The sequence below is a fragment of the Amblyraja radiata genome, chromosome 29 (assembly GCF_010909765.2).
Source record: "Amblyraja radiata isolate CabotCenter1 chromosome 29, sAmbRad1.1.pri, whole genome shotgun sequence".
In the NCBI taxonomy this organism is placed as follows: Eukaryota; Metazoa; Chordata; class Chondrichthyes; order Rajiformes; family Rajidae; genus Amblyraja; species Amblyraja radiata.
In genome coordinates this window covers 4,957,930-4,983,425 of record NC_045984.1, presented here as the reverse complement: position 1 = coordinate 4,983,425, position 25,496 = coordinate 4,957,930, and the positions used below count along the sequence as shown (strand labels likewise).

Here is a 25,496-nt window from a genome sequence, read left to right as displayed (position 1 = left end):
AGGAATTTCTTTAGTCAGAGGGTGGTAAATCTGTAGAATGCATTGCTACAGAAGGCTGTGGAGGCCATCAATTGATTTTTGTAAGGCAGAGATAGATATATTCTTGATTAGTACGTGTGTCAGGGGTTATGGGGAGAAGGGAGGAGAATGGGGCTAGGAGGGGAGATAGATCAGCCATGATTGAATGGCAGAGTAGACTTGATGAGCTGAATGGCCTAATGCTGCTCTTATCACTTATGAATATGAGCTTATGAAAGGAAACGGTGTTTGGCGACTGATGAGCTTATGAAAGGGTGGTGTGAATCTTTGATGATGCTGGCTGCCATTTTGAGGCAGTGCCTCCTATAGATCTCCCCGATGGTGGGAAGGTTAGTACCGCGTGATGGACCGGGCAGTGACTAGAAGCTTGTGAACTCTTCAACTTGAGGAAAGATATTCCACCACTAAATCAATTTAAAAATAATAATATTCAATCCCAATCAATAACTTTAGTCGCCATATCTTTGCCAGTGTAAGTGCCAACTGTCAGGCACTGATCATTACATAACCATATACGACAGATGGCACAATGGGCTAAGTGTTCGGCTGGCAACCGGAAGGTAGCCGGTTCGAATCCCGCTTGGAGTGCATACTGTCGTTGTGTCCTTGGGCAAGACACTTCACCCACCTTTGCCTGTGTGTGAATGTGTGTGAATGTGTGTGAGTGATTGGTGGTGGTCGGAGGGGCCGTAGGTGCAGATTGGCAGCCACGCTTCCGTCAGTCTGCCCCAGGGCAGCTGTGGCTACAGAAGTAGCTTACCACCACCGAGTGTGACTGAGGAGTGAATGAATAATGCGATGTAAAGCGCCTTGAGTATTAGAAAGGCGCTATATAAATCCCATCCATTATTATTATTATTATATACATAATCCAATTCTGCTATTTTGGGAAACTGAATTTAATATATTAGCCACTTTGGAGCACCTTTTTTTAGTATAGTTTTAGTTTAGTTTAGTTTCGTTTAATGTATTATTGTCATGTGCACCGAGATACATTGAAAAGCTTTTTTGTTGCCTGCTATCCAGTCAGCTGAAAAACGATACCCGATTGCAATCAAGCCGTACATAGTGTACAGGTAAAGGATAAAGAGTACGACATTTAGTGCAAGATAAAGTCCAATAAAGTCCGATTTAAGTTAAGCCCCTGTCCCACGATGCGAGTTTACCTAAAGAGCTCTCCCAAGTTAAAAAAGAATCAAACTCGTGGTACTTCATCACGAGTATTTTTTTACTCTTGGAAATTTTTCACACTGTTGAAAAAACTTCACGAGTGTCCGCGTTTCCTGAGTACCCGCCATTAGCATTACGAGCCGCTATGAGACATCCACGAGCTCCGACGTACCCGTTACGTACATTCTACGTACTTACCACAAGTTTTTTTTTAAACTCGGGAGAGCTCTCGGGTAAACTCGCATTGTGGGACAGGGCCTTAAGTTTCAACGGTCTGCAATGAGGTAGATGGGAAGAGATCAGGACCACACTCCAGCTGGTGATAGGTTGAAATAAAGAAACAAGGAACTGCTGATGTAGATTTACAAAAAGAGACCCAAAGTGCTGCAGTAACTCAGTGAGTCAGGCAGCATCTCTGGAGAACCCCAAAGTGCTGCAGTAACTCAGTGAGTCAGGCAGCATCTGTGGAGAACATGGATACGCGATGATTTGGGTCGGTACCCTCTTTCAGGGTCCTGATCTGAAACATCGCCAATCCATGTTCTCCACAGATGCTGCCTGACTCGTTGTGTTACTCCAGCACTTTAGAATTTAGACTTTAAGACATAGCATGAAAACAGGCCCTTCGGCCCACCCACAGTCTAGCACAATCCTACACATCAGGGACAATTTACAATTTTTTTACAGAAACCAATTGACTTACAAACCTGCAAGTCTTTGCAGTGTGGGAGGAAATTGGAGCACCTTGGAGAAAACCCACGCGGTCACATAGAAACATAGAAAATAGGTGCAGGAGGAGGCCATTCGGCCCTTCGAGCCTGCACTGCCATTCAATATGATCATGGCTGATCATCCAAATCAGTATCCTGTACCTGCCTTCTCTCCATACCCCCTGATCCCTTTAGCCACAAGGGCCACATCTAACTCCCTCTTAAATATAGCCAATGAACTGGCCTCAACTACTTTCTGTGGCAGAGAATTCCACAGATTCACCACTCTCTGTGTGAATTTTTTTTTTCTCATCTCGGTCCTAAAAGACTTCCCCCTTACCCTTAAACTGCGACCCCTTGTTCTGGACTTCCCCAACATTGGGAACAATCTTCTTGCATCTAGCCTGTCCAACCCCTTAAGAATTTTGTAAGTTTCTATAAGATCCCCCCTCCATCTTCTAAATTCTAGCGAGTACAAGCCGAGTCTATCCAGTCTTTCTTCATATGAAAGTCCTGCCATCCCAGTCACAGGGAGGACGTGGTGCTAATTCCGCATAGGCAGCCCTCATTGTCAGGATTGAAGCTGGGTCTCTGACGCTGTAAGGCTGCACCACCGTGTCGCCCCACAGGGTCGGGACCTTTCCTGTCTGCAACAGTTGCTGGGTTGGTATAAGTCTACGGCATTTCGATGGAGATGGCAATAGTTGACCATTTCTACATGGTCTAAGCTGCAAATGTCTCAATGCTCTGGTAAAACTTTTCATGGAAAGCACCAATGAATGCATTAATGCCACATTATTCAGGACCTCGCGAAGTCCCGAAGTGTTTTACAGCCAATTAAATATTTTTTCTTGAAGTATATAGTCAGTGTTGTTTTGTGGAACCTTGCTTGGGGAAGAGTAATAAATTCTGCCTTGTCAGTGTTCCTCATATCCCAAGTATTAGAAGCACAAATTAGAGCACACCCTGGATAATACTGGATAGCTGGAACGGTTGGCAAGGCAGTGGAGTCTGCAGGGACATGTGGGGTTCAGATATTGAAGTAGAAAACTAGAGCAGTTTCTAGTGGTCACCTTGAAAATGGAAGCTGAGGTTAGAGTTTTGAAATCCTTCCCACATCTATGTTTTAAATAATACATTGGGTGGCACAGTGGTGCAGCGTTAGAGTTGCCTCCTTACAGCGCTAGAGACCCGGCCTCGATCCTAGCTACGGGCGCTGCCTGCACGGAGTTTGTACGTTCAACCTGAGACCGCGTGGGTTTTCGCCAGGTGCTCCAGTTTCTTAGCATAGCTTAGAGATACAGTGTGGAAACAGGCCCTTCGGCCCACTGAGTCCTTGCCAACCAGCGATCCCTGCATATTAACACTACCCTACACACACTTGGGACAATTTACAATTTTAACGAAGCCAATGGACCCACAAACCAGCATGTCTATGGAAGAAAACCGGAGCACTCGGAAAAAACCCACACAGGTCATGGGGAGAACATAAAAACTCTGTACAGACAGCACCCATAGTTAGGATCGAACCTGGATCTCTGGTGCTGTAAGGCAACAATTCTACCGCTGCACCACCATGCTGCCCCCAACACTTTTCTCCCACACTCCAAAGATGTAGAGATTTGTAGATTAATTTGACTTCAGTAAAAAAATGTAAATTGTCCCCAGTCTGTGTAGGATAGTGCTAGTGTATGGGGGCTGCTGGTCGGCACGGACTCTGTGGACCGAAGGGCATGTTTCCGTGCTGTGTCAATGAACTAAACTAAACTACACACTGTGGGTACATGATGGTGCATTCCTTCTGTTTTGGATTGTTGCGCTTCAACTGTTTTGATGGCTGACAAAAAAATGGACATCATTCAGAACTCAGCACTATTCACCATATCTTAGAGTTTTGAAACAGAGCGTGGAAACAGGTCCTTCAGATCCCTGAGTCCATGCCGCCCATTGATCACCCATTCACACACTTATCACGCTTACATATCCTGGACGCTAGAGGCAAATTTACAGAGGCCAGTTAACCTGCAAACCTGCACGTCTTTGGGATGTAGGAGGAAACCCGAGCACCCGGAGAAAACCCACGAGGACACGGGGAGAACGTACAAACTCCACACAAACAGCACCCGAGGCCAGGGTCGAACCAGGGTCTCTGGCGCTGTAAGGCAGCAACTCTACTGCTGTGAGGCATCAGCGCTATTTCTGTGCCACTGTGCCACCCTCTGCATACAGTATGTCTTAAAAGATTCTGCATTCATATAGCTCCTCTCTTGTCCTCAGCATGTCTGGATAAATACATTGGTGATACATTTTAGGAAAGTCATTCCAACAAATAGCGGTGCCTGTAGCATTTCAGGTTTTGCACACAAATTGAAATGGGACCTGACAGTGCGGGTGTAAGATGACACTCAACAGATAACAATCATTGCAAATGTTATATAATCATTATTTAGCAGGATGCAATGAACAGGTATCCTTGTTTAGTATAGTTTAGAGATACTGCGTGGGAACAAGAACTTCGGCCCACCGAGTCCACACCGACCAACGGTCACTAATAAACCAGTTGTATTTTAGACACACTAGGGACAATTGACAGAAGCCCACAGACCTGCACACCTTCGGACAGTGTGAGGAAACCGGAGAAATCGCACGCGGTCACAGGGAGAACATACAAACATTCGCCCAGACAGTCATGATCAAACCCAGGTCTGTCGCTGTGAGTTGAAACGGAGGTAAAGGGTGTCAAATAAAGAGAGGTGAGGAGTGAAATGAAAAGGTGTGGGGGGGGGGGGGGGGGGATATAGCTGGAAAGGGGGAGAGAGATAGATAGGGATGGGGTAGAAATTGATGCACATCAGGGTGGGGAAGGGGGCACAGGCTAGAGAGAATGGGAAAGGAGGGCGGACACCTAAAATTGGAGAATTCAATGTTCGTACTAAGTGGAATATGAGGTGCTGTTCCTCCAGCTTGCACGAGGCTTCACACCGGAAATGGAGGATAGAAAGCTAAGTATGGGAATGGGAAGGGCAGTTAAAATGGTTGGCAACCAGGAGATTCAGCAGGCCTTGGCAGAAACAGCGCAGGTGTTGGGTGAAACGGTCACGTATTAGTTCCTTGATCAGTGCAGGTGTCAGAGGTTATGGGGAGAAGGCAGGAGAATGGGGCTAGGAGGGAGAGATAGATCAGCCATGATTGAATGGAAAGTAGACTCTACCCCTATTTCTTATGACCGCATGACCTAGTCTACGCTTGGTCCTGCCAATGTACATGAGTCCACATCGGGAACACCAGATGCAGTAGATGATGTTTGAAGAGGTGCATGTGAACCTCTCACTGTCTCACCTGGAGTGGCTGCTGGGGTCCCTGGATGGAGGTGAGGGAGGAGGTGAGTCTATTTATTGTATCATTCATCAGTACCAGAGATCCCACCAACTTCCTGCCCACCAACCCTCCTTCATTTTTACAGTGCAACATTCAAAAGCTCCTGACTCACGCATGAGACATGACCACTGAGATAGCTTGCCAACCTTTGTGAAACTACTTCCCAGCAAAAGACACATCTTCCAGCCCCTTGCCCATTCCACAAGCAATTTTTTGCTAGAGATTCTAGCATCTGCAGTCTCTTGTGTCTCCGTTTTCCCGATGTGGCCTCCTGGCCATCGACGAGACCAAGCATGGACTCGGTGACCATTTTACTCCACGTATGCTAGTTATCACACCTGCCTGAGCAAGGCCACCAGCACGAGGTGGGAGATTGCAACCTTCACGTGGTCCGCCCTGTTTCGGCGAATGCAATCAACCTGGCGTGCACAGTCAAATAAGATCAAATAGAACAACTCCCTCTTCTCCCCTCTCGCATCAGACAAGAGGTATAGAAGTGTGAAAACGCACACCTCCAGATTCAGTGATAGTGTCTGAAGAAGGGGCTTGATCCGAAATGTCACCCATTCCTTCTCTCCAGAGATGCTGCCTGTCCCGCTGAGTTACTCCAGCTTTTTGTGTCTATTTTTAGTTTCTTCCTAGCTGTTATCAGGCAACTGAACCATCCTATCTATGACTAGAGGGCGGTCTTGACCTACCATCTATCTCATTGGAGACCCTCAGTCTATCTTTAATCAAACTCTACTGGTTTTTATCTTCCACTAAGCATTATTCCCTTTATCCTGTATCTGTACACTGTGGACGGCTTGATTACAATCATGTATAGTCTTTCCGCTGACTGGAAAGCAGGCAACAAAAAGCTTTTCACTCTTCCTTGGTACACGTGACAATAAACAAAAACTGAACAGACGTCCAAACAGTTATTCCTTGTTGATTTCATCAAAACCATGTAGCTCTGAAGTCTCTGTCAAAGCTCCACACAGAATGATGCAAACTTCTCAACATAGTTCCTCATCCCTGGTACAATGCTTAAAAAAACTCCTCCAACTTCACCGTCAATCTTCAGTGTCGGGAAATTTGCACTGGACTTAATACTCCGAGTAACTTGTGAACCAGTGATTTATAAAGGGTCGGTGCAACGTAATGCTTGGAAGAATACAGATACAACTGGAATAGGTCGTTCAGCTCTTCCAATTCTCTGTCATTCAGTCAGTTCATGCTTGGCTTTTAACCCAGTGTTACTTTTCTACAATAACTCCATTTCCCTAGACTGCCTCAAGACCCAAAAATCTATTGACCTCTGCACTGAATGCACTCAATGGCGAGGCATCCACAACTCTCTTGGGTTGAGATTACCAATGATTCACTATCCTGCAAATGAAGACATTTCTTCTTATAGCGATAATGAAAATGCAAATGTCCATTCTGTTCAGCTCTCGGGATTTGGATCATCATCAAATATGGATATTAAGTTAAGTTAGTTAAGTTACGCTAAGTTAGTTAAGTTAAGTTAAGTTGGTTAACTTAGGTTAAGTTAAGTTAAGTTAGGTTACATTAGTGAAGTTGTTAGTTAAGTTAACTTAGATGAAGTTAACTTAAGTTAAGTTTATTGTCACGAGTACTGATGGACATTGAAAAGCATTTTTGTTGCGTGCTATCCATTCAGCAGAAAGACTATACATGATTTCAATCAACCTGTCCAATGTACAGATACAGGATAAAGGGAATAGAGGTTAGTGCAAGATAAAGTCCAGTAAAGTCTGGTAAAAGATAGTCCGAGGGTCTCCAAATGAGGTGGATGGTAGGTCAAGACCACTCTCTAGTGATGATAGGATGGTTCAATTGCCAGATATCAGCTGGGAAGAAACTATCCCTGTTTCAGCATGGTGGCGCAGCGGTAGAGTTGCTGCCCCACAGCGCCAGAGACCCGGGTTCGATCCTGACTACGGATGCTGTCTGTATGGAGTCTGTACGTTCTCCCTGTGACCTGCGTGGGTTTACTCAGAGATCTTCGATGACATTCCACGTACAGGTTTGTAGGTTAATTGGCTTGGTATAATTGTAAATTGTCCCTAGGGTGTGCAGGACCGTGCTAGTTTGCGGGGATCGCTGGTCCGTGTGAACTCGGTGGGCCGAAAGACCTGTTTCCACGTAGTATCTCCAAACTAAACTAAACTAACAATCTGGAGATATGAATTGGGATGAATATCTTTTTTTGTGCTGTTTGACTTTGTTAACTCTAAGCAGCTCACGGGCAAGGAAAATGTGGAAAAGGTAATAAATGCTGGCTTTTCCATGTATGTTCACATCCCGTAGATAAAAATGTTGAAAGGGATAAATCACAGACAAGAGAACATGATGGAATATTGGCGTGTGGATCCCATATCGGGATATAATTTAAACGTTCCTCCTTGCATGCTATCGATGCACTGATGAAATTGGGAGAAGATTCGGATGATGAGCATTTTTAATTACAATAAAATGCATGTTGCTCACTCTACTTTCACTGATCATTCTATATTTATGAGACCTGTGAATAAATTAGTAACACCAGAAATGGTAATTATGATGTAACAAATGAAATGGCTATACTGGTTCTGACCAAGGCCCATGTTAGGAAAGTATTAATCCACTTAAAATTCCATTAATGCCGTATTTTCAATTTCCAGCTTTCAGAGATGACTTAACCGTTAATCACTTAGCCGTTGTCTGGACTATCTGTGTCATTACACATACTGCCAGACCCAGGAGCAGCTTCTTCCCCTCTGTTATCAGGCTTTTCAACTGTACTTCCATAATCTAGGGTACCGTCCGATTTAGTTCAACCCTGTTGCGGACTTTGGGCTTTAGCTATGAAAATGTTGCACTATGATGCTGAGAACTATATTCTGCACTCTTGTTTCTTTCTCTTTGCTCTTGTACTTGAGTAAAGGGCCTGTCCCACTGTACGAGGTACTTCAAGAGCTCTCCCGAGTTTTAAAAAAAATCTAACTCGTGGTAAGCACGTAGAATGTACGGAGCGGGTACGTTGGAGCTCGGGGACGTCTCTTAGCGGCTCGTAATGCTAACGGCAGGTACTCGGGAAACGCGGTAAGCTCGTGAAAGCTCGTGAATATTTTTCAACATGTTGAAAAATGTGCACGAGAGCCCCGAGTACCTACGAGCGGCCATTACCGTAATTCTCCGAGTTCGAATCAGGGGAAACTCGGGAGAACTCTTGAATTAGCTCGCACAGTGGGACAGGGCCTTTAGGGTTAATTGTATTTATGTATAGTATTATCTGATTTGATTGGATAGTATGCAAAACACTGCTTTTCACTGTACCTCGGTACACATGACAATAACAAACCTGGCGGCACTGTGGCGCAGTGGTACAGTTGCTGCCTTACAGTGCCAGAGACCCGGGTACAATCCTGACCATGGGTGCTGTCTGTACGGAGTTTGTACGTTCTCCCTGATACCGCGTGGGTTTCCTATGGGTGCTCAGGTTTCCTCCAAAGACGTACGGGTTTGTAGGTTAATTGACTTTGGTATGAATTGTAAATTGTCCCTAGTGTTTAGGGTATGGGGATCATTGGTCAGCACAGACTCGGTGGGCCGAAGGGCCTGTAGACTAGAGATGCAGCACGGAAACATGCCCACTAGCCCACCGAGCACGCCAACCAGCAATCTTCCTACACACTAGGCACAATTTTACAATTTTACCAAAGCCAATTAACCTGTAAACCTAGACCTCTTTGGAGTGTGGGAGGAAACCGGAGCACACGGAGAAAACACATGCGGTCACGGGGAGAACGTAATAACTCCGTACAGACAGCACCCTTATTCAGGATCGAACCCGGGTCTCTGGCGCTGTAAGGCAGCAACTATACCGCTGCGCCACTGTGCTGCCAAAACAATAAAAAAGGATGAGGAGGGAAATTCGGAAACTAAAGCAGAAATTACAGGAAAATCTCATCAGGGAAGGCAAGACTACACCTGATAAAGAAAAATATATATGTTTTGTGTTAAGGATATTTATATAACTTTATAAAGTTTCTTAAGGGGGACATCGATACATCACGTGGCTCGGACAGTCCTTGCCACACCAACAGTGCTGCCACCAGGACAATGGTCCTTTGTGGCTATGTTAAGACACTAAAAAAATTTTTCATTTTCGGATTTGAAACATAGAAACATAGAAAATAGGTGCAAGAGTAGGCCATTCGGCCATTCAATGTGATCATGGCTGATCATCCAACTCAGTATCCTGTACCTGCCTTCTCTCCATACCCCCTGATCCCTTTAGCCGCAAGGGCCACATCTAACTCCCTCTTAAATATAGCAGGATACAAGTTGGCAGCTACAACGTGGCGATTCGTGCACTGTCGCAGTGTGGTCTACTATCTTACACTCTTATACTTCTTGAGATTGTGTATAATGGGATTGCCACTGAACTGGATGCAAAAAAGAAATGTCACTATACTTGGATACACAAGTGACAGTAAAGTACCATTGAACCATCAAGGTGATTCAAAGCTGGAAAGAACAAATAAAATGTAATACCAAGCTATTTAAAAATATTGTTACATCTCCTTGACAAAGCAATGCCTGATAGTGGTGTAATGCTTGCCTAAGTTATTCCAGGAACGTTTTCCTAAACTGAGACTGTTGCCACCTGGAAGGACAAAGGTGTCAGTCATGTAGAAACACCACAACCTGTACCTCCTCTCTAAATCACACACCACCTGACTTGGCATCTAACGCCTTCCTCATGGCTGGGTGTAAAGTTAGGGACTCCTTACCCCTCAAGGCTGAGAGTTTATTTTCACCACATTGACTCAGTTCAAGACGGTGGTCGGCTAACACATTGTGGGACAAACAGGGAGTCGAGATTCAAGAGTGTTTTATAGTCTCACGTCCCAGACAGAACAATGAAATTGTCTGAATGTGTCAGAAGAAGGGTCTTGACCCAAAACGACACCCATTCCTTCTCTTCGGAAATGCTGCCTGTCCCGCTGAGCTACTCCAGCTTTTTGTGTCTACCTTGGGTGTAAACCAGCATCTGCAGTTCCGTCCAACTATGTATTCTGGAATTCAATGAAAACTTGCAGCAGCACAGCAGAATATGCAAACATAGTACTCTGTAAACAATATAATAAACGGGGGGAAATGTTCAGTATATATATATATATTTTATTTGTATATATATATATATATATATTCTGAACTTTTTTTCTGATTATTATATTGTTTGCAGAGTAGCATGTTTACATATATATTTTATGTATATACTGAACTTTTTTCCAGTTTGTTTTATAAAAATATATGATTAAATATAGTTGATGAAAAAAAAGCCCAAAAAATACAGTGTGTATATATATATATATCTATATCTATATGTGTGTGTGTGTGTGTGTGTGTGTTTGTATATATATATATATATATATATATATATATATATGTAACTTTTTTGCCATATGTATATGTATATACACACACACATATATATCTATATATATATATGTTTAATAGCCTGATATATATATCTCCTTGGGTATCTTCTTGCCATCTTCTTGGTCACCTGCCATCTTCTTTCCGATGGCAGGGGTGAAATGGATGTGTGGCCAGGATGGCGACAAATTTCGGCCTTGTAGGTGCTATCTCCAACCAATATAGGACGTACATGAACGTACATGTACGTCCAATAGGACGTCAAATAGGACGTACATGGTAAATGGTAGGGAATTGAAGAATGCAGGTGAACAGAGGGATCTGGGAATAACTGTGCACAGTTCCCTGAAAGTGGAATCTCATGTAGATAGGGTGGTAAAGAAAGCTTTTGGTGTGCTGGCCTTTATAAATCAGAGCATTGAGTATAGAAGTTGGGATGTAATGTTAAAATTGTACAAGGCATTGGTGAGGCCAATTCTGGAGTATGGTGTACAATTTTGGTCGCCTAATTATAGGAAGGATGTCAACAAAATAGAGAGAGTACAGAGGAGATTTACTAGAATGTTGCCTGGGTTTCAGCAACTAAGTTACAGAGAAAGGTTGAACAAGTTAGGGCTTTATTCTTTGGCGCGCAGAAGGTTCAGGGGGGACTTGATAGAGGTCTTTAAAATGATGAGAGGGATAGACAGAGTTGACGTGGATAAGCGTTTCCCACTGAGAGTAGGGAAGATTCAAACAAGAGGACATGACTTGAGAATTAAGGGACAGAAGTTTAGGGGTAACATGAGGGGGAACTTCTTTACTCAGAGAGTGGTGGCTGTGTGGAATGAGCTTCCAGTGAAGGTGGTGGAGGCAGGTTCGTTTTTATCATTTAAAAATAAATTGGATAGTTATATGGACGGGAAAGGAATGGAGGGTTATGGTCTGAGCAGGTGAACAGTTATATGGGACTAGGGGAGAATACGTGTTCGGCACGGACTAGAAGAGTCGAGATGGCCTGTTTCCGTGCTGTAATTGTTATATGGTTATATGGTTAATATATATATATATATATATATATATATATATATATATATCAGGCTATTAAACACCACAACCTCCAAATAAACTCTGATACATATTGGAGGCATTGGTTTTGTATTTTTGCACTATTATTTATGTATGTGTGTGGATATATATATGTACCAGAGCTTATTTTGAGGTTGTGGTGTTTAATAGCCTGATGGCTGTAGGGAAGAAACTGTTCCTGAACCTGGACGTTACAGTTTTCAGGCTGCTATATCTTCTTTCCGATGGCAGGAGTGAAATGGATGTGTGGCCAGGATGGCGACAAATGTCGTCCTTGTCCGTGCTATCTCCAACCAATTAAAAGAAAAACCAAGACAAGACAAGACAAGTTTGTTCAAATAAGTTTTTTTTGGCATCGTGTTAACAGGAAGAGTGAATGGTTTAAGGAGGCAGTTACAGCTCTTAGGGTCTTGGCACAGTCTTGAACCGCCGAGTGAAGGAATCAAGCAGGTGTAAGTAGCCAGAATTAAAGGGTGTGTGTTGGAAGGAACTGCAGATGCTGGTTTAAAGATTGGCACAAAAATCTGGAGTAACTCAAGGGGGGCAGACAGCATCTCCGGGGAGAAAAGGAATAGGTGATGTTCCGGGTCGATGCCCTTCTTCAGACTGAGAGTCAGGGGAGAGAGAAACGAGAGATGTAGACGGCGATACAGAGAGAAGTAGAACAAATTAATTAAAGCACATAAATTGTACGGGGGGGGGGGGGGGGAGGACGAAACCGCAGAGGTGTTTGAAAATAAGGATGCGATTTTCTTTTACACTAAGACATTGTCAGACGAGTAGCCAGTTCCGTGCACAGGAGTGAGACTGAGTGCGAGTTAGACTTCAGGCAGCAGAGGGGGCTTTTCATTAACAACCTTTTGGCAGGTGCAAGGTGAGAAGCTACAGCACAAGCGCTGGAACAGTCGACAGACGAAGCTCTGCGCTCACATTTTTCACTGAGCTGCAGAATAATTGCGATTGTTTGCATATGTGTGTGTAAGAGATCGTGATTAACTAGTTCTGAAGAAGAGTAAGGGGTTCTCTTGTTTTTGAACGGAGCACATTAAAAAAACAACCGAAAATGGCATTATTACAGTGTCCGTAAATAACCGAATTAGATACTGCATCCCCCTTTTTCGACATTTTCCACACTATTCGCTATTTCGTGTGCGAATGAATTCTTTCTAGGTTGGATTCGCCGCTGCCGTGCGAGTGCTGCTGTAAATGTATAAGTGTTTTCCCCTTGGAGAGGCGCTGATTCGGAAGCATGCAGAAAAGATAATTCCCCTGTAAGGAAGGGATCCGTGCACAATTATCCTGACCCAAAAAAAGCGCTGAAGCGAAAACACACATACACACATACACACACACACACACATACGTGCACACGATTCCATGCCATGCTCTCTCCAGGAAGTGGTTTCAAGTTAACGGAAAAGTCGCGGGTTTGTAAGTGTGAAGCACGAAATTGTACTCGGGAAGGCGGGACTGCAAAATAAAGCAAACTGAAATAGATGCTGGTTCAAACCGCAGATAAACACAACATGCTGGAGTAACTCAACGGATCAGGCGGCATCTCTGGAGAAAATGAACGGGTGACGTTTCGGGTCGAGACTCGAGACCCTTTTTTTCAGACAGAAGAAGGGTCTCGACCCGAAACGTCTCCAGAGATGCTGCCTGACCCGTTGAGTTCCTCCAGCTTTTTGTGTCTATCTTCTGTTGATCTGAATGTTTCAGGTCTGAAGAAGGGTCTCGACCCGAAACGACACCTATTCCTTTACTCCAGAGATGCTGCCTGTCCCGCTGAGTTAACAACAGCTGTTTGTGTCTATTTATGGTATATTTGCTGCTTTGAGATACTGGTTTTTAAAATACATATATTTTTAATTATCAGACATTTCTAGCAGTAGAGATGGCAACACAGGGATGGGAGCAAGTACCCAGGCAGGGACCAAGAACCAGGGTGGCGAATCTGTGGAATTATTTGCCACAGAAGGCTGTGGAGGCCAAGTCAGTGGATATTTTTGAGGCAGAGATAGATAGATTCTTGATTAGTACAGGTGTCAGAGGTTATGGGGAGAAGGCAGGGGAATGGGGTTAGGCGGGAGAGATAGATCAGCCATGCTTGAATGGCGGAGTAGACTTGGTGGGCCGAACTGCCTAATGCTACTCCTTTCACTTATGACCTTATGACCAGGTGCCAAGGAAGGGCCCAAGGAACATGACCAAGGACCAAGTGACCCAAGGACCAAGACCCAAGGACCAGGGATCCAAGGACCCCAAGATCCAAGGACCGAGGGACCCAAGATCCAAGGACCCCAAGATCCAAGGACCCCAAGATCCAAGGGACCCAAGATCCAAGGACCCCAAGGTCCAAGGGACCCAAGATCCAAGGGACCCAAGAACCGAGGACCCCAAGAACCGAGGACCCCAAGAACCGAGGACCCCACCAAGGTCCGAGGACCCCACCAAGGTCCGAGGGACCCCACCAAGGTCCGAGGGACCCCACCAAGGTCCGAGGGACCAAATGTAACAACATCGGTGGTAATGTAACAACTGGCGGCTCCGGCGCTTTCATTGGTGCCGCTGAGCCAGCTCCCATTGTGACATCATCCGCCAAGTCTTCTCCCATTGGCTGGGGGCCTCCTCCCGGGCCGCCACTCAGGCGAGGGTCCCGCCCCCGCGGAGGGGGCGGGGCTCGGCGGCCCACCGCTCTGATTGGCCACAGGCTTACGCGGGCCGGGGGGTGGGCGGCCGGCCATTGGCCGAGGCCGCCTTCATTCATAAATGTCCCTCCCGCCCCGCCCCCTCCCGTCAGCACGGTAGGTTGCGCAAGTGTAGTAGGGGTTGGCTTCACTTAAAAAAAAGCTGCTCTTGTTGAAAGTTGGTGGTACTGGCACCGTATGGAGGAGGCAGGCGGCAGCGGCGGCGGCGGCGGCTGCTCCAGCTCCAGGCTTTGATTTGCAACACTTGTGTGTGTATGTGAGAGAGGAGAGCTCGCTGGACGCTCGACGATGAACGTGGAGGTGGCTGTTCTGCTCTTCCTGGCCCTTTGGGTTTGTGTTTGGACGGAAGATCCTGGGAAAGTAGTTGCTGACCGCTACGCCGTGTACTGGAATAGCACCAATCCCAGGTAAAAAAAATGCATTGTACACATCAAGGGGAGGAACGGGAAAGGCTAGCGATTGTACTCCGCTATGCACGGTTCAGAAACAATTGCACTATCCTCTCAATCCCTGGATTGCTGGTTTACAGATCAATTGAGCACCGTTTCATAGCAAATGTTTGCACTGTTTGTATTGCAGGCTTCCCAAATTATTCCGAGTCAGTTATCTTTATTAATGCAAAATGTCCTTGCAATGATAAACCTCCCTGCTGTTGTAAAATATACACACACATGTAACTCTCCGCTCGCACGCAGATGTGCCTCGACCTGATGTCTGAAACTGATGTTGAAACAAGTCTCACTCAGGGTCTTGCTGTTGAGCCTGCATTCGCTTGGACGCAAGACGCAGGCAAAAACTTGGGGATCTTTCCGATCTCACCTCAAAAAGCGTGGACGGCGAGTGCCCTCTGGCAAAAAAAACCCCAATTGCGATCGCAGCCGATTCCTGCAACCTTTGCACTAAAGTAAAAGAAAACAGCAGTGCGATCGTTTGGAAAGGTGCGCGGCCACCGAATAACCCCAGCTTTCTGCAAAGCGTAGCATTGTGTGTGTGTGTGTTAAACGGGAACATTTGCATGAGGATTGTACTCAAGAGGGAGATCTGACAGGCAAAACGCGGCCGATCAGGCAGAGATACTGCAGTAACAAGGTCCATGTAGCAAGGCGAACATTTTTTTAAATCCCTGATCTAATTTGGAGAATCTTCAAACAGATGCTCATAGGACAGTAAATCACTGGGTTTGTAACTTCTTCCCTGCAGTTTATGGGGGTGGGGTGGAGAGGGGGTTGGGTGCAATGGGGGCGGGGGGTGGATGGAGGGGGGGGGGGGGGGGGGGGAGTGGGATTGGAAGGGGTGTGTGTGCGTTTGTTGAGCAGAAACGCTTTCATGTTAGCGTGTGGGGAAGCAAGCGGCGGTCTCATCCGTTTAAACTTTTTCTCTCTGCCTGTCTGCCACATCCCCATTGGGCGCCATTCCTGCTTTAATGGGGGGTGGGGGTGGGGGGAGTTAGATATGACAAGGCTTCAGGAACACGCGTTCCTTGGAGCTTAACGCCGGCTGGCTCGGCTGCTTCGTGTTATCAGTCAGTCTAAAGAAAGTGCTGTGTGTGATCTGATTACCTGCTCTCCGAGAACGGGCTCCCCTGCCCATTAGAGAGGTGAAGTGACAGCGGTGCGAATCTCCTAATATAACACAGATTTGCTGCCGCGACCCCGCATTTCACAAAGAAGGGGGGGGGGGAGGAAAGTGGGGAACGCCGCTTGCGTGAACAAAAACGCGGATGAACCACACACTCAGCAATTTAGCTGCTGTGAAGAATAGCATGCAACCGGCCCCTTACGGGTTAACGTCTGCACCCCGTGGAAAGGTTTTGTTTTTGGAGTTGTCAGAGAGTAAAAAAAACACAACATGTGCTGTCTTTGTGCTTTTATGTTTGGAGTTCATTTTTACATCGAGAGCAGGAGAGTTGGAAGATATTTCATTGACGAGCGCGGCGTTCACACAATCTTTAATAGTTTACCCGGGGTCCCGTAGCTAATAAAACGGGGCGCCGTCATTCACAAGCGATGGAATCCAGCCTGTTGCTTAGATTTTCAATCCGATCTCTCTCCACCCCCGATAACCTGAAACACTTGTAAAAATAAATCTAACGCCTTTCTAAAATAGTTCTTGCAATTCTGGGGACACAAAGGACTGTCTTGGGACCGGCATTCGAGTTTGCACTTTTGCACAAAAGACAATATTTAGTAGGAAGGAACTGCAGATGCTGGGTTAAACAAAAAAGCCGGAGTAACTCAGCGGGACAGGCAGCATCTCTGGGGAGAAGGAATGGGAGATGTTTCGGGTCGAGAGACTGGTTGGGGGAAAGGGAAACGAGAGATTTAGAGATATAGAACAATGAATGAAAGATATGCAAAAAAAGTAACAAGCTTATACCTTATTCAGTTCATTACAAACTGGCATTTTCTTTGTGTACTGAGGCAGTCTTTGGTCAGGACTAGTACCACCAGCACTTTTGGACTCTCGGCGTAACTTTAGCGAAGGGGATGTGGGGGGGGAAGAATGCAACGAGGAGCGGAGAAAGGCTGGCTCAGCATTTAAATTCGCCGTGATATAGCACACGTTCCGTGCGATCGCCGACCCTCAAGACTGGGAGCAGACAGACGCGCTCCTGATAAACGTGTCCCCGTCTCTTTTCGCTGCCGCCGTGTCTGTCACCTCGACGATAGACGCAAAAATGCTGGAGAGGTGGCGTTTCGGGTCGAGACCCTTCCTTCTCCAGTCTGTTCGTCCGCACTTCCTTCACACACACACCTCGTTGTAGCGACTGGGTGAGCACTCGGAGCGAAGCCCAGCCCCGCATGGCCCGTCCTGAGTAAGTTTGCGAGGAGGGTCTCCAACTAACTTTTGTGTGTGTGTGTGTGTGTGTGTGTGTGTGTTTACTCAGAGAGTGCCCGTCTCACTCACTCCCCAGCCAGCAAAACCTCTACGCACCATCTATATAAAAAGAACACAGCAAGACAAAAAGGAATTCCTGGCCCGCTGAGTTACTCTTTTTGTCTACCTTCAGTTGTAACATTTTTTTTTTTACCATTGATTCCAGTAAAGGAGGCAGCAGAATGTGTTTGCCGGCGCGGCGCTACTATTCCACGGATCTGCAATGCCTTTGGGCAACTCGACCGGCCCCCCTTCCCTTGTTAGCCCGCTATAAATCAAACCTAAATCGTTTGAAATCAGACAGAAACTCAGCGGGTGCAGCAGCATCTATGGAGCGAAGGAAATAGGCAACGTTTCGTTTCGAAACGTTGCCTATTTCCTTCGCTCCATAGATGCTGCTGCACCCGCCGAGTTTCTCCACCACTTTAATCTACCTTTCGATTTTCCAGCATCTGCAGTTCCTTCTTAACCGCGTTTGAAATCAGCCCTGACTTGAGAAGCGTAGACATGGTTTGCATCTGACCGACCATTCAACAAGACACGGACAGATTTACCCATTGGCACTCGGTGGTAAATCCTTCCTTAAAAAAAAGTAGAACATGCCCCTTAACGGCGGCGCAATCTGCACCTTGGTCTCAATCCCAAGGCAGAATCCCTTACACAACCCGTTTTCACTTTTACATGTGTTCGAGATTATTTTTTTTGTTCACTGAATAAATACACTCAAACTTTTTTTTAAATTGCAATAAAACCAAGAAAAGATAAAGTAAAACGGACGACAAGTGTTGTCCAGAGTTGATGGAAGGAAGCGTTGTAATCATTGTTTTTTTCCACAATCGCTAATAAAATGTTCGGATCCAATATTGCATTTCCAAGCATGCTGCCTGTCCCGCTGAGTTACTCCAGCATTTCGTGTCTGTCTTCGGTATAAACCAGTATTTGCAGTTCTTTCTGCATTTCTCTCCCTGTCCATAAGTGCCCTTATAACTGTCTGCAGTCTGATTTATCCGACCTCTCTGTTTCCTGATCCCCGCAATTAAAATAAAAAAAATCAATAAATATGTTACTAATTTATGTTAATACCGCATTACAAAAAATACCTCACTAATAATAGCCGGGCAGTCGGTAAATGGTGAAGCTCTCGGTGTTACACGGACTAATTTTGAATTTACAATGCAGATCACTCTGCTAGATGCTGAAAGGGTGATACACATCATTATAATAAATTGTTCCTATAAAATTGATAGCCCTGTTCACAGACAGTGGTAATGGGAGTTTTTAATGAAGCTGCCTGTACGCTGTTAATTTATACATGAATCCCATAACAACAGGTTCGTTGACATAAAACACGAGTTTTTGATGTTTGTAGTTGTCTGGGGCTCTTTCCACCCTGACTGCAGACGGAGGGATCCGGGCTGGGGTGTCGAATGATGCGTTATAAATCATGCACACACACACACCAATTTCCCAGCAGTGGGGAACTGAATCTAAACAAGCATCTCTCACCGTCTGGATTTGCATAGTTCTCAGCCCGATCAAGTGAGAGAAAAAAACCGTGGGATTCATGGTTATCTCCTCATTTATTCTTTATTCGGATCATATATAATTCTAACATCATCTTATTTTTGGTAAAACGGTTACCTCTCCTGCTTTAACTGGTGGTGTTTAGAAATTCCGACAGGGATCCACGATGATTTTGAATCAGTTTTATTAATAAGCTTTATTGTGGCACTTGTACATTTAGAATAAATGGGTGGTAAAGTGTGCATGTGAGTGTGTGTGAATCTGTGTTTGTGAGTGCATGTCTGCATGTGAGTGTGTGTGCGTGTGTTGTGTTTCTGCATGCGAGTGTGTGTGTGTGTGTAAGTGCATGTGTGTGTGCATTGTGTGACTGCACATGTGTGCGCACGTGTGTTGTGTGTCTGTGCATATGTGAGCGAGTATGAAAAGTGCGCGTGTAAGTGCATGTGTGTCTGCATGTGAGTGTGTGCGTCACGCGACTGCATGCGAGTGTGTGTGTGCATACAAGTGAGTGTGTGTGTGCGTCGTGTGACCGCGTGCATGTGTGCCCGTGAATATGTGAGTGCGTGTGTGAGTACAAGCGCATGTGAGTGCACTTTTGTATGTGTGTGTGTGAGCGCATGCATGTATGTGCCAGTGATGGTGTGTGTGTGTGTGTGTGTGTGAGTGCATGTACGTATGTCTGCCAGTGATGGTGTGCGTGTGAGTGTGTGTCTTTGGGGAAGGATGTGCTGTGGATGAATCAACATCTAATTTTTGATGGGAGCGTTCGGACCACTGAACGTCACTGGAAGGAAATTACACTGTAGCGGCCATTAACAAGTACTTTTCAAATGTTATTTGTCATTGTTAATAGTGTGCCGGGGGCTCTCGTAGGTAAATTGAGAAAACCTTATACTCATCAGGCACGCCAGCACGATTATGTCACACATGTTTGAACGTTGGTCCCTGTTTCTATTTTATTTTTTTCCTTTATAAAAATTTTCGAGCAAAGGTCAGGAATCTCACTCTTCATTTGTGTCAGCGGGCGAGCCAGAGACGAGACGGAGAGCAAAGCATCGCTTTTCAAACATGCCATTGCAACTCGGGCGTCGCACCTTGAGCAGTTCAAACCGAACAACAAACTCGCTGATTGAAGCCTAATTATGATAATAGACATCTACTGGTCTCCTCAATTAACGGAGTTACAGTGGGATCTCATTACACGCAATAGTTCAGCTTGATACAAAGTCACATACAAGAAGGGACTGATGATTTGAAGTAATTGAATTGGGAACTTGCAAACGCTGAGAGTTTATATAATTCAGCGAAATTTAGGGTATTGATAATGACGGAAATAATTATTTTTGCACAAATTCTGAATTCCTACCATACATTAATTTGAGCGTGTGTGTCAGCAGTATGTGTGTGTGTGCGCTGGTGTATTTGTGTGTAGCTTTTGCCGATAATCTACTACAATCATTCGATAGCTCATTTTGAATGGAGCTTAGGAAAAGGGTTAAAGTCTTGAGGCAGCTTCATCCTTCTCAATGATAATCGTTGATCTGTTCTTCAACCACGGATTTGGTTCTCCTTTGATACCCCCCCCCCCCCCCCCAGTAAAAAATAATTCTATCGTCCACACTTTTGAAAGCCTCATTCGAAATTACAGCTGTATTTTATTTGGGAAGAGATGGAGGGTTTTACCGGTCTTTTGTGCATAGACGGGATTCCTAATTTCTTTCCTGGATGGCTTGGCTCTTATTCTTTAATTAGCCCTTCTTCTGAATTTCTCCACCATGGGAAATAATTTCCCCTTTATCTCCCGCACTGAATCTGTTTAAACACCTTGGTTATATCGCCCATCAATCTCGTGTTCTCGCAAGGAAGCGCGGCAAGTTTATATAAGCTGTCCTCTCAATTAACTCCCAGAGACCCATTGCCGTGTGCGGGAAGTAGCACTTTTCAGGCTGATATGTTTTTGCTGAGATGCTGTGACCAGTGCTGAGGTTTCCATCCATGGACCAGTTTTAAACTGGGTGAGGAAAATCGTACGTGAGCTATTTTGCTTGCCAGGTCCATTTTTATCGACGTTTAATATTTCCCGATTTTTATCTAAATTCCCTGTAAGGCTGAGATTTTTTTTTTTTGAACTTTCAGCGGTAGAGGGAAAAAAAAAAATGTAATTATTTCAATGAGAAGAGCCGACTAACGATCGTGGCCTTACCTTCTGCCGCGCGTGTGAGAGGCAGAGAGAGTTCCTCATGTTCAGGATATCCTGTGCTCCATTAATAATTGTAGATTGTAATCATCAAAGATCGCAGCCTCTCTCTTTGAACTGAATATGATTTCAAAACTTGAGACTTCATAAATATGGATCCAGAAGTTTACAGCTGCTGTCCAGGCATTGGGAACGGCATCCATTAATATGCGCGTTGAACACAAAATACGCACTTTGGTTGTTCATTGAAAGCCTAATGATTTGTTAAAATGCAGAGTGTATTCGGAAGTCTTGCTGACACATCCCTTTTACAAGAAAGGTTGCGCGTGGATTTAATTGAGACGTACAAAATTATGAGAGGCCTGGATAGAGTAGATAAGAAGGACCTGTTATATCGAGGTCAATAAACACGAGGCATAGATTGAAAGTAATCGGTATATTAGCTGGAAAGAGAGTTGAAGAATTAATATCTTTCCACTGGACGATGGTGAGGGTCTGTATTTCACCACTTGACGCAGTATAGAAATTGAAACACCCGCTTTATTTAAAAATAAATACTTGAATAGTCTGAGGAAGGGTCTCGACCCAAAACGTCACCCATTCCTTTGCTCCAGAGATGCTGCCTGTCCCGCTGAGTTACTCCAGGATTTTGTGTCAATCCTCGGTGTAAGCCAGCATCTGCAGTTCCTTCCTACACTTGAATATGCATTTTGCGCTTTTCATATCCGTATCGGAATATTCCAAAGCAGTGTTCAGTGGTTTAAGTGAATCGTGGCTTGGTCACAGTGGGAATGTTCGGGTATTCTCTTTTACTGATGTGGTTCACAAACCACCCGATGCTTGTAATGTGCAGATGCTGGCTTACACCGAAGATAGAGACAAAATGCTGGAGTAACTCAGTGGGACAGGCAGCATCTCTGGATGGAAGGAACGGGTGGAGCTTCGGGTCGAGACTGAAGAAGGTTCTTGACCCGAAACGTTGCCCATTCCTTCCATCCAGAGGTGCTGCCTGTCCCGCTGAGTTACTCCAGCATTTTGTGGCTATCTTGAATGCTTGAAATGTGGTAAATAGCGGCAAAGCGAGAGCTGAAAGATCGGACATGACTGAATAACCGCTGCTGTCTCCATGCAGTGAATGGTCTCCATCTAAGGGTTCCCTGAATAATTTCTGCTCCCAATCAGGATTCGTTTTCCTTTTTAGTTGGTTCCGATTTTTTCTCTCTCTCTCTCTCTCTCTCTTCCACCTTCGTTCTATACCCAACCGCAGTATCTTTTAAAAAAAATCTAGAATATAATCAAAATAAACAAACTGCACACAGCTCCCCCAGGACCTGCTTATCTACATTTTGAGTGCCTCGGTGGGAATTTCCTTTTTGGTTTTACAATGATTGTTTCAGGAAATGAAGGATATCGCACCCATTAGCTGTGCACTGCCAGGTTTTCTTTACTCGCGTGAGAGGCTGGTGGTACAGAAACTCCACAGTCGCATTTTGTGAGTGATATTACAGTGCCTCTGGGTGCACGAGGTTTTGCCGTCTCTCACATCGGCCGTTCCCCCACGTCCTCACAGCGAGTCGAGACAGACTCTTCACCACCGAGTTCCTTTGACCCCGAGCCCAAAATTCAAAACCCCCTTTCCCTGGGAGATGTGTCCCCCCAGTCCCCCCCCCCTCCCGCCTTTCTCCTCTGCGATATCAGCTTGTCCGCATCCGGAAAGCCGATCCGTACTCGTGCTCCATCCGCACTTGTCCGGTTGACATCTCACCATCCTTCCCGCCTTCAATCTGTATCCACGCAAACTTTCCGGAGTAACTCAGGGGGGCAGGCAGTATGTCCGGAGAGAAGGGGTGGGTGACGATTTAGATCGAGACCCTTCTTCAGACTGAGAGTCAGCGGAGTGGGAGACTGGAGATATGGAAGGGTTCAGCTGTTTGTGTCTGAAGCTGTGTTAAATTCTGCACTCCCTTCTGCTGACCGATCTCCAACAACTAGAGAGCGGCCCCGAGCTACCATCTACCTCAATGGAGACCCTCGGACTATCTTTGATCGGACTTTACCTTGCACTAAATGTTATTCATGTTATTTCCTTTATCGTGTCCCTGTACACTGTGGACGGCTCGATGGAATCAAGTGTAGACATTCCGCTGACTGGGTAGCGCGCAACAAAAGCTTTTCACTGTACCTCGATACATGTGACAATAAACTAAACCTGCACGCGATTTGTGTTCAGTTGTTACTTTAGTTTAGAGATACAGCACGGAAACAGGCCCTTCGGCCCGCCGGGGCCGCGCCGACCATTGATGCCCGCCCGCACATTAACATTATCCTCTACCCACTAGGGACAATTGTTACATTGACCAAGCCATTTACCCAACAAAACTGTATGTCTTTGGAGTGTGGGAGAAAAGCGAAGTTCTCAGAGAAAACCCACGCAGGTCACGGGGAGAACGTACAAACTCCATACAGACGGCACCCGTAGTTGGGATCAAACCCGGGTCTCCGGCGCTGCATTCGCTGTAAGGCAGCAACTCTACCGCTGCCCCACCGTGACCATTGATTTCTATTCCACCGATGCCCTTGTTTAAAAATATCTCATCCCACTTGTTTATAACACATTTCATCTCCCTACCTCTCTAACATACTCAAGCTCTACCAACCACCCTCTAAGAACTGCTGTCCACTAAACACGAGCCTCTTTTATTACCCCCACCTCTCCTCTCCACTGTAATCGTTCCGTAAAACCGAGTGCACAATCTCCCTAAGTCTCTCCTTGTCTCCTCTCCCTCTTTCATCTTCCCTCTTGATTTTAGGTGCTCCTTTTGAATGGGCTTTTAAAAAAATAAAATAATGTTGTTTTGACAGTGCCTGTCGCTCGCCTCCCCTCCCTTGTGCTAGCTGTTATTTTTATCCAGCTGCTCCGTGGGTCACCTTGAAACAATTGAACCACATTAAAAATGTTAAATAAATGCAAGTGGTTGATATGATTGCAATATTCTGCTTTGTTGCACATTTGTTAAACTTATTTGAACAGCAAAATAGGTCAGGCGCTATTTGAAAATGACAACTTAAAAAAAAAATGTTTATTGGGAGTAATTTGAAAAAGGTTAATCCAACCTCCCCCCCCCCCCCCCCCCCCCCCCTCTTTCCAGCTGTGATGTAGCTTCTAAATCTTTTCCATGACTATCGATGCATGCTGAGCTTATTGAAGCATTACCTTCAATAGCGTTGGTATTCTGTGCAGAAAGTTTCGACACATGAGAGGGACTGTGCGTGCGATTTTTTAATTTTCCCACACGTGCCTTTGTTAATTCCGCCGGTGTGAACTAACCGTGCCAGCGCCGCCAGTAAACTAACCGCGGCAACAACAACAACAAAAAAACGCATCCCGGCCGTTAGCGAGGACTGCTCCAGGTTTGCGCTTTCCACGGGAGAGCAGAACGGAGCCGTTTACTTTTTCTTTCGGAGAAGAATCCCGCGTAATCTGCCCCGTCCGCTCCATTATTATCCGCCGCCTTTCATATGGCGGCAGAGAGACCCGTCGGGGCACCAGGGAAGATGCGCGGGGCGGTGGTTTACAAAGGGAAGAGCGGGGAGAGAATAGGATAGCCCGAGTCATTGGGAACAAAAATACCTCGGCAGCTTACAATCAAAATGGAAGTAGTTGAGCTCCGTTAGTGTCGTGCGTCCAGCTCCTGACAGAATTAAACTGCCTGTTACAGGTAAAAGTACACCTTATCATGAGCGATGAATTCTCATCCTTCATTCAACCCGTGAACTGTGTCCAAGTCATGCCTCGATTTTAAACAGGATAGGTCCCTCCAATTCATGAAGGGTACACCTTTCATTCTTTTGTTCTTTGTACCCCCTCATACCTCCAGTTTCCCTCTCCGCAAATTGGAGCAACAACACCTCATGCTTTGATCGGGCAACTTACAACTCAGCGGTATGAATATTGTTTTCTTTAACTTCAAGTAACCCTTGCACCCCCTCTCTCTCCGTCCCCCATTCTATTCGTCCATCTAGTTTCACTGTCCTCCTCCTTAATTTCACTGTTTCACTTGTTAGCTTCACTCGCTATCACCTGCTCCACAGCCAACAATGGACCATTGTGGGCTCCATCTTTCCTTGATTATCATTGATTTCTCCTTGTGCATACCTTGCAATCATGTTTTCATTCATTCCATTACATTCATTGTCTGAAGAAGGGCCACGACCAGAAATGTCACCTATTCCTTCTATCCAGAGATGCTGCCTGTCCCACGGAGTTACTCCAGCATTTTGTGTCTATCTTCAGTTTAAACCAGCATCTGCAGTTCCTTCTGACACCTTACATTCATTTTTTCTTTGTACCTCTTCATGTCTTTAGTTCCCCTCTCCTCTGACTCAGTCTGC

At 45.5% G+C, this 25,496-nt stretch overlaps 1 protein-coding gene across 2 annotated transcripts in view; it reads left to right on the top strand.

Annotated features, from left to right (window-relative positions):
- Positions 1–14,605: 14,605 nt before the first annotated feature.
- Positions 14,606–25,496, top strand: part of efna2 (ephrin A2) — a 419,301-nt gene continuing 408,410 nt past the window's right edge. Inside the window, exon 1 of one of the 2 annotated variants that reach the window (XM_033046454.1) lies at positions 14,606–14,913. In XM_033046454.1, coding sequence (XP_032902345.1) covers positions 14,795–14,913 — 119 coding nt within the window. In that variant the 5' untranslated portion in view covers positions 14,606–14,794. The remainder of the gene's footprint in view (positions 14,914–25,496) is intronic. The other variant, XM_033046455.1, reaches the window with a different exon arrangement.